Here is a 19858-nt window from a genome sequence, read left to right on the forward strand (position 1 = left end):
TAATATAAATGTTAATACTTAAGCATTCTTTCAATCCAAAGCTCATAATTTTTAACAAATTATAAGACATTTAAATCATTCCAATAGTCAATGGTTTTAATCATATGTACTTATACAGTCACACCTGTGACCAAAGGCTATCCACAGTAGAGACCGAGCAAGGCCTTTGTAGAAGAATGGTTTTTGATTTGGAGGTTACTATGTTCACGCTAACCAATGAAGGGTTGTCAAGGAATGGCCTTTATTTACAGGGTGATCTTTATTAGAAGGTGGTCTATAGAACAGATCTGAATGTATGCAGTGAAATAATTTGTCCTTAATTAGACAATTACTTCTATTTTGCCTTATGTATCAAAAGGTTAACTATTTGACAGTCCCAACAAACACAAGAAAATTTGAAAATTCAAATATCTGTTTTAACCACTTTTATCCAACATTAAGTCAATGAAATCTACAAAATAGTGCCACAAAACAATTTGCCCAAGAAATAGATAATTCTAAATTACCATTAAGAAGGAGTTAAAAAGAGCTACTTCACATTTTATTAAACTTTCAGTGGAAAAAAACTTCCCTAATGACATAGAATTTTACAGTCATTTGAATGCTAGTACAGCCATTTACCCAAATCCAATTACAAGCCTCGTAAACTAGAAAAGGTAAATGAGCAATATTACAAACTCCATTTACATTACACTTTCATGTAAAATCACTTTTATGTAAAACGAAAATATATAAAAATGTTTAATGTGTTCAAAAAGCTATAAAGGTTTGCACTAAACAATTTTAGATTGTAAAATACTCGGGTTAATTCAAAGAGATCAAAATATTATAAATGAATTAAGCCTATTATTGCACTATATTGCACCGCCAATGGCACACACCAAGCCAGTCTGCACATCCTAGCAGTCTGGCCAGGCTTTACACCAGCTGGCTGCTTCGTTACATGTATATTATTTAACCCTTAGCATCCTGAAGGTAACTGAATATACCCATGCAACCAGTGCTGATCAAGATCAAAGGGCATGATCAATTGGCACACCTGGCAATGACCTCCACCGGTTCGCTTTCAGTCAGTGCTTATTTTGTAATTTTTCCTAAAAAAATGGTTTAATCCAAATTTTAAGATGGGCAAGTCCATGCCAATTTGCATATAAGGCTCAAGCTTACAATGGAGTGTTCAAAGTTGCAGGCTCATCTGTGTTTTAACAACCAAGCCATGTTGTATCCATAACATAGAACTGTTCACTTATTTGGGAAGAAAATGTGTAAGCAGCTGGGCAGCCCAGTCGGTACAACTGTGGAACAGTATTTTGAGGGTCCTGGGTTTGAGTCATGTCAGGCTTCACACTTTTCGCACCCCGTGATGCTTCCAAACTTAAACAAGCCCTTCTACTACATGCATATAGCTCTATGAATGTACAATAGTTAAAATTCTCCAAATTCTTAAAAGAACCTTTGCGGGGTTCATTTTTTTTTTTTGCAGTTAAATGATCAATAACAATGTTTCACTTTTTTTCTTTCTTTAAAATTTCACCTTACAACTGTGATATATATGATAAATAATATAAAAGATACATTTCAATTTCACCTAAATCAATACGGGATCAATATTGAACAGATTTTCCCTATACTCAAACATACATTCTACTTGAAAATCATTGAACATGACCAACAATGAGCCTTGCTGATATGAAAATTGTGGGTAAACACTCACTTTGATTAAAATAAAGTTTTCAACAAACTTGCTTTCATTATCACCACCTTTATGAGTCACAGAGAAAAGGAGAAAACTTCATTCAACTGGTCTGATTAAAATGGTTTTGGGGTATAATAAAAATGTAAGTACCAGTAAGGTAAGGGACAAGTCATCATTTCCTGAAAATTGATTGGTTGCTTTAGAACTCAAAAATATTAAACTGACCAATCAAAAATGTTGTTGAGACCAAAAGATGAAATGGTATTTGGTAAGTGGTAACTATATATGAATTAAACCTTACACACAAAAAAAATGTAATTGTTTTTATTGATAACGTAAAACAATGACTGTTGAACCATGGTTATAAATGGTTCATCCATGTCCAACCATGAAAAACTCAAAGATCCATGGTTAAGTTTTACAATGTATGGTGTCTGATATTCTTCAGACAGCTGTTTTTTCCAACTGATAAACAACTACAGTCTGGGATTTGAACACACATTGTGTCACAAAATGGAGGACTTTCTTACCATAAAAACATTTGATGTGAATGCCTTAATGGTATGAATGGTGCAGTTATCAAGCATTGCCAATATCTCCTTGAATGTTAAAAATTAAGCTTGATTTTTTTAAAAACTCACTTAATTTTCTAGCTTATATGAATGATCAGAATGATATAAACCTATAAAATGTAAATATACACCTTTAAACTGTAAGATAATAAGAATGAAGACAAAGTTATAAATGCTTCAATCACAGATCCAATTCTTCCATATTTAATTAAGGACAATGGTCTGATCATTAAAGATACACTAAGAGATATCTCAGTGTCAGCTAATCTTTAAATACTTCAATCAAAATATTTTATTACCATACTTATGCCAATCTGAACAACCTGAAAATTGGTTTTTAATAAGCCCTAGTCATATTTCAGACATAACCAGCCGGTGGGATTTGAACCTATAGCACTTAGGGAAAAGTGACTTTAAGCCAGTTCCAAACTTTACACCAGATTTGTATAATGCACTTCTATATTGAATTCAACTTTGTCTATAGTTAAGAGATTTTCATTTAAATAAAAATGCTAAATTAAGGGAGCCAATACTGTAAAACTTCACAAAAATGTATGCTGGGTTTCTACCATGTGTTGTGTTAAACTTAATGTAAAAACACATGTTTTGCAATTAAATAATAATGATTAGGTAATAATAAATAATAACAGATAAATAATAAAGTGAAACAGCCACAATAAATTTCCTCTGTGCTTCAATATAACAAATTTGCATAATTTAGGTTACATAGACAAAGCCACCTTTTAATCATTCAAAAATATCAAACAACAAGAACAAAGATCAACAGGCAAGTAACACAAGGGTTTAACACACATATACATCAAAGCACCTTTTTTTAATAAATAATATTTCATATTGAAAATTTAAATTTAAATTGAATATCAATTATAATTATAACACTTACTCTAACCAAAGACATCTTGCTACCCTATGACAAGCAGTCAAAACTATTTCAATTATTTTCCCCAAAAGTTTTTTTTGTCAAACATCCAAAAACTAAAATTAAAATTCACTATTTCATTCAGTTAACCAGTGTATTTCTTTCTTCATGCACTGAAATGCTCTCTTGAAAATTATTAAGTAATTAACATGTTTTAGGTAATATATAAATAGTTAAACATTGTATACAAATTTTTCACAGTTTTTCACTTACATGCTAAAGTTTTGCATAGACTTGTTCTTACATTTTAATCTTTTCCTTAATCATTTTTTATTTTCATTATATTTAATACTAAAGAAGAGGATCAAGGGCAATGTGCTATAAACATTTGTTTGGGATTAACTCCTAATAATCCTTTATTAGCAACACAAATATGTCATAGATTGTTTGAAAAGGTGTTTTATAGAAAAAACATATTTTCCCAAAAATGACACTCTTGTGATTTTTGTTTATTTATATTTTTAAAAAAATACTTTATTTCTTGACACCATTTTAAGTTATATTATAAAGGACAAATTGAGTCTATAATTGCCTTAACCAAGTTGACCTGGAGTGCAAGAACTAAAAGTGATAAGCCAATGCCAACAGTATAGAGCCAGCTTGGCCAGTCTGCACTTTCATGCAGTCTGACCTGAGGCTCTAAAGTATAGGTAGCTCAAATGTTTGTATAGTAATATTGAAATCTTTTAAACTTCTAAAAGACCATTTCAAATGGAAAGATATATATTCAGAAGCTTAATTAAGGATTTAACAGACATCACTTGTTCCTGATGTTGTCATTTTTTTACTTATTAATCTAATTTCAATATTTTACAAATCTGAACATAAGAATATTGCCTACAATTTAAACCAATTATCATGTCATATGACATATAATTATACCATTGATAACAGTCTCCTTATTCATATACTATAATATCAGTCACTTTTTCCAGTAGTTCTACCATGTTGCTTTTTTTCTGAAGTCACCATTTATGTCCTCCATGGAAAGATTAAATGATTCTGATTATATTATTATTGCTTTATGGTTGGTTGGTGCATTGGGTTTAACACAGTATAGGCACCAAGACACTGAGTAGAGTTCATATGGCCACTTCAGTAGAACCACCGGCATAGACAGCTTCCTCGCTCATTAACCTTTTACCCCATGATCATATTGCGAAAAATGCTCAATGGTAAATTTCCTGTTACCATGGCAACGGGGGGACGTCTCAAAAGTGCCAAAAATCACTATTTTGCATTGTTTTTTTCCATCAAAACTGATTTCAAAGTGCGACAACTTCTCAATGAATTGAGATAGAGTAAAAGGCTTTTCAGCGTTGGTTACTAGTTGCCCTAAGATCGACCTGAGGCCATTTTTAGCCTGTCACATGTCCAAAATTTTCTTGGCGATGAGGGGGACTCCGCCCCCCCTTCTGGCAACCCCCTGATGAAATATTTGGATTGGGGACGGTGCCGAAAAAGTAGTCACTTTTTTAACAACATTTCTCAAACAGAAAACAGTGTTTGGGGCCTAATTAGGGCATTTTTCATTGTTTGAGGCCTCAAAAAGGAGGGGGGGGGGGGCAAAAAGCAAAAAGCTGTCGAAACACGCTTATATAAGGGAAAAGGTTAAACTTTTATACACACATGTATGAAGTAATCATAAATATAGCAGGCTAAAATGATTTGGTACATAACAGAATGTTAACAAAACAAAATTTACTGCTGATGAACTATTTTGGGATAAAATTGATAAATAACGATACATAACACAAGAATATCGGGATCAAAATAAAGATCAATATTACGATCCAGATCAAGATTGGATTTCAAGCAACATCTCAAACATAGTAATTAATTTGTTTTAAAATTTCATACGCTATCTTGATCCTGATCTTTAATCTTAGCGAACTATGTTTCTTTTCATTATATTTCCTTGACACAGGGCCTAATGTTTCATTTTTCAATTTTTCCATATGCAATTGTGCACTCAAAACATTTTTTTTCCAATTTTTCTTTACAAAAAAAACAACCTGAAAGGACCTTATTGATTTCACTGTGACAAGTTTAAATACATTTGCATTCAAAGACCTTTCAATTCTTTGCATTTCTATTCACTCATTTCTATTTATTATTTAATATCTCTCCACTGCAAAATGAATGCATTATGACTTTTTGACATAACCGTTCAATAACTTTACATTTTTTTTTCTAATCATTAGCAAGATCAAATATATAATCCACAATAAATCTATTCTAGATACAAATCAACCGAGGGCTTTCACTTAGGAGATACATGTAAGCTATACTCGTGAAATGTCTTTAGTAAATACAGTCAGTGCATTTTGGAATCAGATATGCATATATTAACAGCAGTTGAAAGTATAAATGATGAAAATGATGGTGAACTTTATATATGACATAATAAATTGTTAAGTAATATATCACTGTAAATAATCACTTATAATTAATGGTTAAGAAGAGGAAGAAGGAGAAGTAGAAGAAGAAGGAGAAGAAGAAGATGATGATGGAAAAGAAGAAGATGATGCTGATGATGATGATGGAGAAGAAGAAGAAGATGATGATGATGATGATGGAAAAGAAGGAGAAGAAGATGATGATGATGGAGAAGAAGAAGATGATGATGAAGATGATGATGATAATGCTAATTATGATGACAATGATTTATTTAATATCATCACTATAATGAAATAGATGATGATGGTCAGTGTGTTATAAATGTCTGTAATTTTGATGATACAGATGATGATGTAGAAGTAAAAGAAAACAATGATGGTAATTACTGATGTTGATGATGATGACTTACACATACAAATTTCAGTAAGCTTGCCAGATAGCTTTCTCACATGAATTATTTACATAAAGAATACATTGTGACAAAAAAACTAAACAAGTGTATCTTTAAAAGATGTCTTTAAGCCAATTTTAAAACGGGTACATTATACTTTCAATGTCATATGAAAATACAAGTATATTATCACATTAGTGCAGTAACAGGTCGATTCCTTTTAAATTATATTATATAAGGAGTTAACCCATTTCTTCACTTAAGAGACAACATTACTTCATTTGTCTGTATAAAAATTTGAAACCTCCTTTCAGAAATTATCCTCATCATACACAAATCAGACCTACCGCTTGTTCAATCGGTTCTTTCCATGTAACTTTCTTTGAGAGGCCCGGACTTCCTGTAAAGCTCCTATCTCCTTCCATAGCCCCCTTTTCTTATGATAATTCCTTTCTATCAGAATCCTTTCACCACATTTTTCCTTTTTTTATTCCATAAATTTACATTATCAGCATCTATACTACATTTTGTATATACATGCTGATTTTTAAAAAAAAAAGAACACCAAGCAATAAATAAAATCCAAAGAATAAAATAAGCACCAATTAAACACTAATATAAGTCACCATAAAATGTACACACTGTGATTATCACTTCATTATTACGAAAAATCAAAACATTGTCAAAAATCATCCAATTACCACAGTCGCTATTTGAATTACACATATCCCATAATACACTACCAGCAGGATTTCCTTCTACCGTCAAAACTTAATCCTGTTCGATTTTACCTTTTGTGTTTATTCACTATTGAAAGTAACGGTAAAAAGAGTGCCCCCATTCAAATCATTACTGATTACATGTTAAGCACAGGTAAACTCTTATCTGGCTTATCTCCTATCGCGGGAAGTGCGGACATTTCTTAACGGACATGCACTTACACGCATTTAACACAGCCGCCTTTTGAACGTATAAAGGCCACTAAATACCCACCGTTTACATTGACAAAGTATTTAATTGAACCTGGATGTTTAATACAAATTAAGTCTTGATATTGGAAGTTGATATCGATAATTACGTAGATTTTGGTAGATTGTCAACCCGATACCTCTATTTGTACCATACAGTACACCTTACCAAGCTGGTCAAATTGGCTGATACATAAACTAATTTTAAAAGGACTTGCATTACTTAGCTACTCTTTTACATAAGAAAATAAAATTTAATACTTTGTGACATCTAAAACATCATCAAAGCATTGATGAACTGAATTTGATTTAAAAGAAAATGCTATGATGCCAAGTTTATGCAATGGACTTATGTCCTTAAGGATGTTTTCCGGAGTTTTCACAAACTAGAAATATAGGCAAATTTTAAAGTTTGGCTATACATGTATGTCTTTACGAAAATTCCCGAAAAATTCTTTTATAGAAAAGCAGAATAATAGCAGTTTCAGAAATTTTAATCAATATCAAAAAGTTCTAATATTGTGTTAACCAACTTTATGTAGCCTGCTTAAATTGCATTGATGTGCAGACTGGCTTTTACTTATACATTAACTTTGGGCATTAACCTTGAACCTACTCCAGTTTAGAGCCAGGCCCGCTCCGTGAAGTCAGACTAGACTTTATACATGTACTGTTGGTAGCTCTATAAAATCTTTACTTTACGATTTAGATATTGACATTCACCAAAAAAATAAAAGATCAAATAAATCCGAACATTTCATTTCATTCTTCACTGTCTATATGATCTGTCAGATTTAGTTTCAAAACTTCGACAAGAAGAATTTCCTTTATTTGAACAAAATTTCACTGAGACACATCTTTAAAAACATACATTATTCAAACAATTTATCGTATACTGCCATATAGCTTTGATCAGTTTGTTATCAATATTTTCCAGTATTGTACTTTTACTACTGTACATAAATGAATGTGTAACTGCAGCACTAGATACATAATAAATGCCCTCCGAGTCACAATTCGGGTTTTTTGGAGTTTTTTTGGAGGGGGGGGGAAGAGGGCTGGGTTCACACCAACAAAGAATATAGATCAAAAGGCGACTTTCCAGCTTTAATGGTGGAGGAAGACATCAGGTGACTTTCTATGCATTATTTCAGGAACAGACACCTGATCTGAACCACCGACATTCCACAAGCTAGATGACTGATGAATAGCTTCCACACATAAAAGAATCCTAAGTCCATGTCAGGATTCGAACCTACAGTCGTGAGGGGCAAGTGGTTTTAACTTGAAGTCAATTTAACCTCAATTCATGTTATTCTGAATACATATTCTGTTTACAATATTCAACTTTACATTTGGAGGAAGACTTAAGGTGCCCTCCATATTAAATCTAAGGCACAAATGGACACCTGAGCAGAACCATCAACCTAATAATAGTTCAGTAAGTTAGTTTTCTTAAATGAAAGAAATGATTCATTAATGAAGAAGTCATTGACAGGGATTTGAACCAAAAGTCCTTGGCATGGTTTGAACCCAAAGTTCTTGACAGAATCTGAACCCACAGCAGTGACAGCAAGTGTTTTGAAGTCAGTGCCCATGACCACACATTAAGGATTAATCTAATCTATGAAAAATATTCTATCCTATTCAGTTTTCTTCTTTTTTTTTCTATATCAAAATGAAAAACCACAGTTTTGTCCATCCAGACAAAAAAGGTATTGAAATATTCACTCAAAGGCTTTTGTGAGCTTTCATACGATATCCAGCATTTTCATCTTGTTTTCCAATGTTCTATTAAGCCTTTATTTAATTTAAAGCATTAATCATTATCTTTTATTATAACAATATAAAACTGCCCTCTATGTCATTCCTCCAGCAAATTAATAATTGATCGTAAACCCATATTTATGCCCATGAAGTTTTATAAGTGTATTCTCGGGCACAGCTTTGTTTCTCCCAAAATCAATAGGATTTAATCTATACATGTTTATAAAGGAATCATTAAAGTTGACATTGTAAGAGTCAAAGGCAAATAAACCCTAAATATCTTCCACAGTCTTACACAAACTTTAAAGACAAGAATAAACTTGAAACACATTTAAAGTAAATAAAACCAGACTGCCATAAAGGGACATAACTACGACAAATCAATGTGTTCATCGGACTACAATTTCCACAAGAGTTTCCTCCCTTTTATATTTGTGAATTGAGCATATTACGAAGACAATAATGTTGGACCAAAATCTTTGATTCTGTTTCAATATTAAGAAACCAGTACATTTATGTTTTGGTAATTAAAACAAACTAATCTAAAAAAAAAATTTGAATCCACAGTCTTTTTTTTATCAAGCACATGTCTTTAAGATACTCACTGCGAGTCTCTTTCAACCAGGAAACACACTTAAATATTCTTTATCAAAGTGTTTCTCTGAAGACTCTTCAAAAGATTAGAAAACAGTATTTGATAACAAGTCTTCTATGTGAATTTAGGGGATAGAAATATACTCACCATAAAATGTTATGAGGCGCATTCATAATGTAAATGAAACCTAAAAATTTTGTCACAGCATCTAGAATATAGATAAGATTTGTAAAAAAATAATTTTTAGTAAAAAGAAATGCCAAATGGCCTGGCTATGGTCATACTGAACAAGAATCCTTTGTTTTTTTTTGTTTTGTTTGCTTTTAAGTCACACTATCACATTTTGGTCCTACCAAAGCTTTTCAAGCTTTACTGGTGGAGGAAAAAAGTATTATTTCTTACACAAGCAGGCTTTGTTGCCTGTAAACAAAAATAGATAACAACATTTTTATTCAGATACCTGCACCCTTACCTTATGTGTGCCAGATGTTTTCTGTAGTTTGGATTCCAACAGTTCAACTCTCTCATTAGCTTCACGTTCCAATTCTTCCACAGTTTGTACAAGGACCTCATTCTGTTCACTCAGATCATTGACATATGCTTGTAAGACTCGGACCCTTGCCTGCAAAACAGATTTCATACATTCAAGAAATGTGAAATAAACAACAACAACATTTTTTGCAATTTCTGCAATGCCTTTGACTAAAAAACATTGAAATATCATGCAAAAGCAACATATTTCGTAAGGCAATCTTTCTGCATTAAATATAGTGAATCTTAGCCTAACATGGAACATGGGGTAATTTCAACATACCATATACCAGGAGTTATATTATAAATATGAACATGATTTTCTTTCAATATACAGTCATGTATAACCTGTTTCATTTATATGAAACTAAAAATTACAAGCATAGGTTAAAATATGATTCTGAGAAAACCTGATTTTTGTTTTTGCTCTACACAGTATAGTAAATAAACAATTAAGCTGAAATTTGTTGAAATCTTAACTTTGTTTGTTTGTTTAATTGGGTTTTACGTCACACAGACACAATATAGGTCATACAGCAACGTTCCAGCTTTACTGGTGGAGGAAGACCTCAGATGCCCTTCCGTGCATTATTTCAGGCACGAACGGGAACCCGAGGAGAACCACCGACGTTCCGTACATGTAAGCTAGCTGGATAGCTTCCTCACATGAAAGAACCCAAAGTCCCTGTCAGGAATCAAACCCACAGCGGTGAGGGGAAAGTGGTTTGAAGTCAACGACCTTAACCACTCGGCCATGGACGCCCTGAAATCTAACTTACAAATAAATGTATTTTCTATATGAAAACTGATATACTCATACAATGTAGTAGTATTTTAACGATAGGTTTTATAGTGCATAAAAATGAACTGCTGATGACAGCTTTCATATGTATGTATATTTCAGCAGCATGTCTTTGTTTACAACGCAGACTGTGCTTGATTATCCAATCTAACAATTTTAAAGCATTAAGTTCAAACAGAGCATAACATTCAAACTTTTTCAGTAAACATGTACATGTTTTCCTATTTTTGTACTGTTTAACAGATGCGTGCCAGTGTTTACCACTATTTTACAAATGTTGTGAATGAATAAACATAGAAATTCAATAACCAAATAGGTTAATAATGAAAGAAATGATAGAAAAATTATTCAAACATATTCATTTGAATAGACAAAATCAATTTTCAAGCTGCATTAAAGGGTAAACTGTGAATCTTTATTATTATTTTCCACATTATTCAGCGTTACAACAGAGTTTACTTTATCCTTTATTCGTATATAAGCTATTTATTCTAAACTGTATAACACTTGTATTTACCCTGGTCCGATTTCAGTAAACCGGATTTTATTTGTAAAGTTTATGCTATTAACTTTCTGGCATTTCTTTAAATCATTAAAGCGATCTCTATTGTTAAAATTTCGCCCTGTTAAACTGTCTATCGGCTATTTACCATTTACAATTGCAGTCTAAATATTAATGAATTGCAATTAAACCCTAGGCATGAATTTGTTTTTCCCTCAAGGGTAAATTTATTGACAAATTTGTAATTATTTATCATTACTTCCAACAAGTAATAACGAACAACAGTCACTACACTATCAGATTGATCTCAAAATCTTGATACCTTAAACTGTAGTGTAGAAAAAAGAACTGTTACGGTATATTAATAAAAAGAAAATTGTGGAATAATCAGAGATTTTTGAAGAATCGAATTACAGTATGAGTTATTTTGAAGTTTTCTGTATATTAAAATAAGAAAAAATCTTGACATACAACTGTTTGTAACACAAACACAATATTGTATATCAAGATCATACAGTTACCCGACAGTTTTTTTGTTTTTTTTAATAAAGGACTGGACCCATGAATAGGGCTAAGCAGGATTTTTTTGGCATGACATATAATCTGATTATTGGCTTTTAAGAAGTTTTTCCCAGTTGACAGATTTTTTATAATCCATAATTGAATAAAATTGAGAAGAATTCGAGATTTTTTTCCAATTAGCTAATTTTTAATTTTAAGGCAAATATATTTATCTATACATGTAATTATAAATTATATTATCATAACAAAACACTATTTATACATGCGCATTAATTTATCATTTAAAAATTGGAATGTTTTAATGACTTGGTTATGTTTTCCTAATTTTCTTATAACTACCATGGTAAAACATAGACAGTTGTATTGAGTTGACACTCACCGTCCGGAAATTGAACCCAAGTCTCAACGCTCTACCTTATATTGAGCTAACCAGATGTCTTCATGTGTTTGTATTACCGGAACATGCATACACTAACAATACATACATGTACACAATGTACCATAAATAACAAAATTACAATTTGGAAATTGGTTACAATTTTTTGAAGGTCAAGCAAACTGCCAAATATGTGTAGTTTTATCTTTTACTAATATCTTGACTTATATGGAGAGAAAATATATTAGGCCTCTATCACATCAGCCTTACAGCAGCCATACAAACGAATTTTTACAAAAATTCTGCTTTTCTTATGGGAGCCCTAAGACATTCTTACGAATTCTTTAAGATTGCAAGGTAGCCACAACGTCAAAGACTGTTTTCCCAACATGCACATTATTTCTGCGATTTTTTGACAGATGTTGGACTTCTCAAGACAGTCGTAAGACAAACTCACTATTTCTAGAGGTTCTCATGTAAAAATATTTTGTGTTTGTCTTGCGAGGACTGCAGGTTTCACCACAAGCATCTTGTGGCCACCATGGACCATAATCAAATGATGTCAAATAACAGATATAGAAGTTTGTCTAGATAGACTGCGAAATTGCCTGCGACCTTTCTACGGCACATATTTCTCTACAAATTGTACGAACCAAATTTCATGCGGCTGATGTGATAGAGGTTATAGCGGCCAGTCTTCTCAGTCTGTAGAGCTGCAAGCAACTAATTGATTGAATAAAAAAACACACTACTTATCTGGCTTTAAGTCCCAGTCGCACATGATTGCCCACTAAATATTATGTGTAACATGTCCACATCTTATAGACTTAATGCTATTCTTTGGCCTGTGACTATTTTCCCTGTGGCGTGCCATTATAAAATATTGGTTTATTCACTAAAACCTACTGAGTTTTAAGGTTATATACCAATGTTTTTCTCTAATCATACTAACTCAAAATCCTCTATGTTAAATATCTATGTATGACACCAACTTATTTAACATTAAAAAATGCTACAATTTTCTTTTACAATATCATAGGGTGTAATTCTACTGTATTGAGTTGATTCTATTTGCAGGATTACTTCACATAGATGATCTACCTAGCTATTTATCAGTTAGATAAAACTTTTATCATAAAAGGAGTCCATTAGAAAATAATATTTTCTGGTCATTATCTACACAATCCCCAGGACAGGGGACAAGGCTGACAGTTGAATGGTGCATTAATTCTAAGGCTATACTTATGTCAAAATAACAAAGTTGAGACTTCAAATTCAAGTTAAAACTGACCCGAGCCAAGATGACGTTGGTAAAGGGCCAAGATGACTGTTTCAGGGCTTATTAAACGATTATAATTAACATAAATGTTTCTCATGGTACAGGGTCAACTCCGGCCTATACAAACTCAGCACACGTCAATTAAGTCCTACTGATTAGACTTGTCAAAGAGACATTGAGATATTTTTTGAACTGGCGATGTCTTAAAAGTATGAAAAAAGCAGTCTGTAATATGGGTCAAACCGTTCATGCCGAATTAATTGGGTAAATTTGGCTCTCTATCCTTTTAGGTCTCAGGATATAGATTCTTTCATTAAGAAACTTTTTTATGGAGAAATTAACCATTATATAATATATGAAATATTAAATTATTCAGAGTTACGATCACAAACAAAAACCAAAAAAAGTTTGTAGCGTATTGTTTGAATTTTTTTTAAGTATAATTGCAGAGAAGACAAATCGAGACGAATTATGTTTGATCTATAAATATTTTTTTCAGACTGAATCATTTGACAAAAAAACATAATCATACTGACACTGTTTCAACTCTGTTTTCTGTAACATCCAATGCTGTTTAAACAATATTTTCTATAAAACATAATCTACTCTACAAGTTCTTCCTTTCTCTACAAATTCAAATTCTTCTATCAAATGCAATAAAATCTTGAAATATCTATTTGCATAAACATGAAAATGTTTAACAAAGAAAGTAATGATGAAACATATAAAAAAATGTAAATGTTATTGTGACCAGTACTAATAATTATAATTATGGGCCGCGTTGAACTGTGCCAAATTGGTATCGGGTCGAAATGATTCGGGCCAGGTTGACCTGGATTCTTATTCTACTTCATGGCATGCTCAATGAATGAATACCAACATGACAGATTCCAGCCACAATTAATGGCATTATTTTCAGTGAACCGTTTACCCTTCCGGTCACATTTTCAAAATTGGTAACTAAAATGACCAAGATGACATTTGACAGCAGAATAAAGTAACGTGCCAACTGACTAAGGGTGCCTTTACCCATAATGGCACAAATGTAGCGGAAGCCACAAGAGCCCTTCAAACCCATGGCCTTCTGATATGAGTCATGTGGAGTACCCTACAATAATAGCGAGCTCGATGAGCTGGCCCGAAGGGCCTGCTCGCAAAGCAAGCTTTATGGTAACGCGAGTACCTGCTAAGTGATGGTTTTGAAAACTTTCGTCCGAAGTACCGAATTGGACACATCGCAACTTTTCGAATTACAAGATAACGATAAAAGCCGATGTACTCTGATTGAAAACGGAAGCGTAGACTGGTGTCCTGCGCACTTATATAGGAACCATAATAGAAAGGAGGAACCAGAATAAACGGAAGCAGTGTATAAAATACCGAATGACAATTTTAAAACGGAAAATGTAAAATAAAAATGAAAGATTATTTTAAACTATCTTACGGTAAAAGAAAATCGAGCTCGCTTCGAGGCTTTGCCTTTTTCATATTACCATTCTTACATGTACTTGCTCTAATTTCTTAATCTGCTCACAGTCGACATGACTGACACAGAAATAAACAGGTCAGTCTACCTCTGAATTTCGGGAATTATTAGCATATATACTTACTCTTAAATTGTCTTCCCCATTTTTATCAGCTTCCTCGAGACGCTTTAACCTTCCCTCATACAATCCTTTGAATTCCCCAAGTAAATTTTGCATCTGACCACCTTCACCATTTCTGCCTAAACTTCTTCGAACTTTTAAACGGCTTTCTTGACTTAATCTCTCAGCCATTTTTTGCAAAATGCTTATGTTATTAATTTCTCATTCTTAGGGAATCGAAACTTTAAAAAATTAAAAGTACAGCCAGGTAAAAACGAAATAAAATTTACAAATCTTAAAATTTGTTGTTCTTTCTGCAGCGGAAGAGCTTCACGACCAAAAGCGAATGAAAACAACATTCCGATTGGCTCTCACACTTCATAGGTAATTATCTCGACCAATCACAATGCAGCTACTTTCACTAATGTTTTGTTTTCATTAGATGCACATGTATGCAGCTTGTCAACATTCAATTTCAAGTTATTTCCATTTTCATACGCATAATGTTAAACAAAATCACTTTTCATTTTATAATTTAAAAAGTCCTATGTGAAAGTTATTTTAGTAATACGATCTATAATTTTGTTATGATAATAATTCTACAAGAATTGACATGTCCAGGATTTGGCGTTTTCCGTCTCTTGTGTCAAGGGGAACAACTAAATGTGTTCTTCCAATTCGGTATGCACGAGTTAATCATCTTGTTTCACAAAGCGTATACATGACTTGAGCATTATCTGTTTGTAAAATATTACCTTTATTTTTAATATTATATTAGTTTTTAAAAAATCAATTGAGTTAACGTGATGCATTAGAAAGAAAATAACCTGTTTTTAAAAAGGTACCATGGAGTTAAATAGAAGATTGTTTATATACTGGTATCTGTGAAGGTACTGAGTGGATCTAAATGTATGTATGCTATTCAAATTAAATTGAGCCGTGTCATGACAAAACCAACATAATGGGTTTGCGACCAACATGCATCCGCGCAGGCTGATCAGGATCCATGCTGTTCGCTATCAGTTTCTCTACTTGTAATAGAGTTGGTAAGCGAACAGCATGGATCCTAATCAGACTGCGCAGATCGATGCGCAGGCTGGTCTGGATCCATGCTGGTCGCAAATGCACTATGTTGGTTTTGTCGTGACGCGGCTCAATTATGTTTTTTATGCTTTTAGACCTCAGTTGAGGTGCGTGGCCCTTTATCATGTTATTTATCATTTAATAAATAAACAATTCATTGTGTTCACGGTCTAAATGCTTAAGGAATCTTGTTTAAATTCGTTAAATTTTAAAAGTAAAAATTGAACAAAATTAAAATTGTTTAACTATAACCAGGGTCTTTCAAATAGAACCATTCTATTTGAAAGACCCTGCTATAACTTATGAAAAATTTTCTTTGGGACCATACGCTGCTTATCATTGAATGGCACTAATTAACATGTCTCATTGAAGGTTCAATGATTACTGTCGTATGGACACACCTGCGGATGTTTCTAAATTCATGCACAGACACTTGGGGTGTGGAGCTTAAAACAAGTCATGTAAAGCAACTACAATAGATTTGAATTTAATTTTTTTTGCAAAGAAGATGTCCTTCCCTTCAGAATATCGAACGATGTCCATGTGCGTTGTTTGTATAATTATTTCCCTTCCCATTGTTTGTATACATCATAGACTGAATTTATTTAACGTTGAATTTATAGACCGGATGAATTCTTCCCTTCCGTTCAAAACATCTTGCATGTCTCAAAGACTGTACGTATTTCTTTGTCGTGTTGCATTAATAGATCTAAGCGTTTGTATAACTCAAATCTCACTCTTATACATGTATATATATTTTGTTAATATACTTTCTTGCCATTTTAGTATCATAGTTGTAAGACATACGTGAGACGCTTAGACAAAAAGGCGGGCTTATCATATTAGACACTGGAAGTTTAACAAATTTTATAGCCATCTTATATTTCTATGACTATTTTTACCAAAAGCAGCAGTTCTTACCCCAAGAAATGTCATGGAATATGACATTTAGATGTTCAAACCCGTAGTAAAGTCGCACGTTTCATGCGATCTGGACTTATCCTTGACTTTTTGGCGCATTGACACAGCCAACCGTACTCACAAACGTTCGACATATTTGTCTTGTCAATAATGGTCAAATTATCATAAATAATCTCCCATTTATCAACAAGAACAAAATTACTGCCCATCACCAGTTTAAGATATTGTGCTTTTTTTGTATATGGGCAATATCTCCCATTCTGACCCGGAACTAAAATATCCCAGAATTTAGCTTTGGCACTTCAAAAAAATTTGACTCATACCCGGAAGATGGCAAAAAAATAGCTCGATCACACGCCAGCAATCTTTCAATGAAGTGTTTAATAGTTTATTCTTGATTTTATTATCATAGACTAATATGCATATAATTTTTGAGTTAGATGTAAATGAATATGATTAACATACACAGCATGAAATCTCCCCTCCAGAACCAAAGAAAAATATCCCAGAATTTAGCTATATATACCTGCTTTGGCACGTCAAAATATTTTTACTCATACCCGGAAGATGGCAAAAAAATAGCTCGATCACACGCCAGCAAGCTTTCAATGAAGTGTTTAATAGTTTATTCTTGATCTTATTATCATGCATATAGACTAATATGCATATATTTTGAGTAAGATATAAATGAATATGATTTACATACACAGCATGCATTTTTGGCACGACTGAATGCGTAGGGTTCATTGAAAGTTCGATTCATTTCCATACATCTATCTCCTTCATTTATGTCATTTCCTAATAAGTGTTATATACCTCGCAAGCCGTAATTTTAATAAATGAGTATATCGACTTGATAATACTAATGGCATTCAAAACAACATGTATAGAAATGTTTATTTCAGTTTGATGCTCAAATAAATATTTTAGAACACATTTCATTCATTTGTTTCAGAATGACGGGTTCGGAAATATTTTTCGAGATTTTTTTCATACTATTTGAGATTTTCAGATCATTCCCTCACCCACATTTCCAGAATAATGTTTTTTATTGTGCAAAACGAGCCAAAAATATGAAAAGATTTGCAAGATTTTCATTCAAATCAGACTAAGAATCGCACAAAAAGGTGAGGTTTAATTTAATTCTGAGTATTCGGATATATTTCTTTATTAGCCTTTGCAAAATTTCGATTTAAAGTGCTCTCCTTATTCTAAGTAAGAATTTCATCTCATGTATTTTTAGGCTTTTATGACTTCAATGGAGTTCCTTTAAGATTGCGTACTCTTCCGTGAAATTTTGTAAAAACAAATGACAAAAATTATGAAATAACAATAACCAATAACAAAAAATCAAATACCACTAAATAATGAAGACAATATATAACAAAAAAGAAAGCAGGGAGTTAATTCAACATTGTATTTAATAAACACGCGCTGTCTTAAGTTATTTATTTTTTAATAGAGTAATTATAAAAAAAAGAACAGGCGAACTATAAATCAGCATGATACTTTATGGCGGCTCATCCTGATCTTATTTTGTTGTTGTTGTTGTTGGTGGTGGTGGTGGTGGTGTTCATTTTCCTATCTATTTATTTCCTTTTTTCCGATACGTATGTATACATGTATTTATAATTGGACAAACTATAACTTATGCCCACATTTTATGATTTCGAAGGTGGTGTAGTCTTTCCAAAACCCTAAACATCTAGTTTTTTTACTTCCTAATGACGACTAACTTTTCGTTTTCATACCGATTATATTACATTTTATTATAGATTTATGTTTCTGGTTGGGTTAAAGTGTAAAACAAGAGCTATCACTGGAAAGTGACTTATGTCCCCAAAAGGAAGCTTTGACATAGTGTCAAAACAAAAATTCAAGCGGAAAATTAAGATACTAATACTAATACTGACAAACAAGCCTGTGAAGTTTCACTGACCCCCCCCCCTCTCCCAGCGGTTTTGGTGATGCAGCACGGACAAGCTTATTGAAAATTTTGCTCAAAAATTGAATTTACCATTAAGAGGCCATAACTGTACCGCCTACCCCCCCCCCCCCCCAAAAAAAAAAAAAAAAAAAAAAAAAAAGCATAAAATCAAGTGAGTATGCACAACTAGGCTTTGTGATAAACAATCCTATGAAGTTTCACTGAAATCCCCAGCGGTTTTGATGATGAAGCACGGACAATCTTATTTTACTCGAAAAATTACCATTAGAGGGCAATAACTGTGCCGAAAAAATTCAAGCGCAAAATCAAAAGAGTATACACAACTAGGCATGGTGAAAAACAATCCTACGAAGTTTCACTGAAATCCCCAGCGGTTTTGTTGATGAAGCAACGATCTGTATATAAAACAGAGATGTATCTAACATTTTTTTAAGTGAAGTTCAAAAGGTCAATATTATTCATATTATCATTAAAGCATATCGTTCCATGCTCATCTGAGCACGTGATCCGATCATCGGATAATAAATTGACGAATATCGTAATGTCCGATGCATTAAAACAATTTAATCGGACGACGATCTTTATATACGGATGGATTACAGTAAGCCCCTTTAAGGTGCTTCATTGTCATGACTTGTTTTGATAAGTTAATTTTTGTTGTTGCATGATATGATACTTGAGGTGATATGATTTTAAGAATTATTTTAAAATATACCACATTTTAATATGTTTTGTAGTGTAAAGGAGGAATAATTTAACAAGTAAAAAGGGTAGGTTTGTTTTAAGAATGTCATTTACTAGTATAAAAAGAAAAGAGACTTTTGTTCAATTGCATTCTTTTGTTTAATTACATACAAATAGTAAAGCAGGTTTTAGTAGTTAAACTTTATTTTGTTTTTGTTCACTATTAACACAACAAAAGTGGTTAACTTAATAATTGTTTAAGGATAAAAATAACTTTAAAATTTCTGTTATTGAC

General features: G+C 32.5%; 1 protein-coding gene across 1 annotated transcript in view; it reads right to left on the reverse strand.

Annotated features, from left to right (window-relative positions):
* LOC132742788 (nucleoprotein TPR-like) overlaps nucleotides 1–15489 on the reverse strand; it is a 76112-nt gene extending 60623 nt beyond the window's left edge. Inside the window, exons 1-2 of the mRNA XM_060731262.1 lie at nucleotides 14952–15489; nucleotides 9802–9951 (exon numbers count right to left, since the gene is read on the reverse strand). Coding sequence (XP_060587245.1) covers nucleotides 9802–9951; nucleotides 14952–15119 — 318 coding nt within the window. The 5' untranslated portion in view covers nucleotides 15120–15489. The remainder of the gene's footprint in view (nucleotides 1–9801; nucleotides 9952–14951) is intronic.
* Between the last annotated feature and the right edge of the window lie 4369 nt (nucleotides 15490–19858).

The sequence above is a fragment of the Ruditapes philippinarum genome, unplaced genomic scaffold, assembly GCF_026571515.1.
Source record: "Ruditapes philippinarum isolate M1 unplaced genomic scaffold, ASM2657151v2 ctg57_1_1_1_1, whole genome shotgun sequence".
NCBI lineage: Eukaryota > Metazoa > Mollusca > Bivalvia > Venerida > Veneridae > Ruditapes > Ruditapes philippinarum.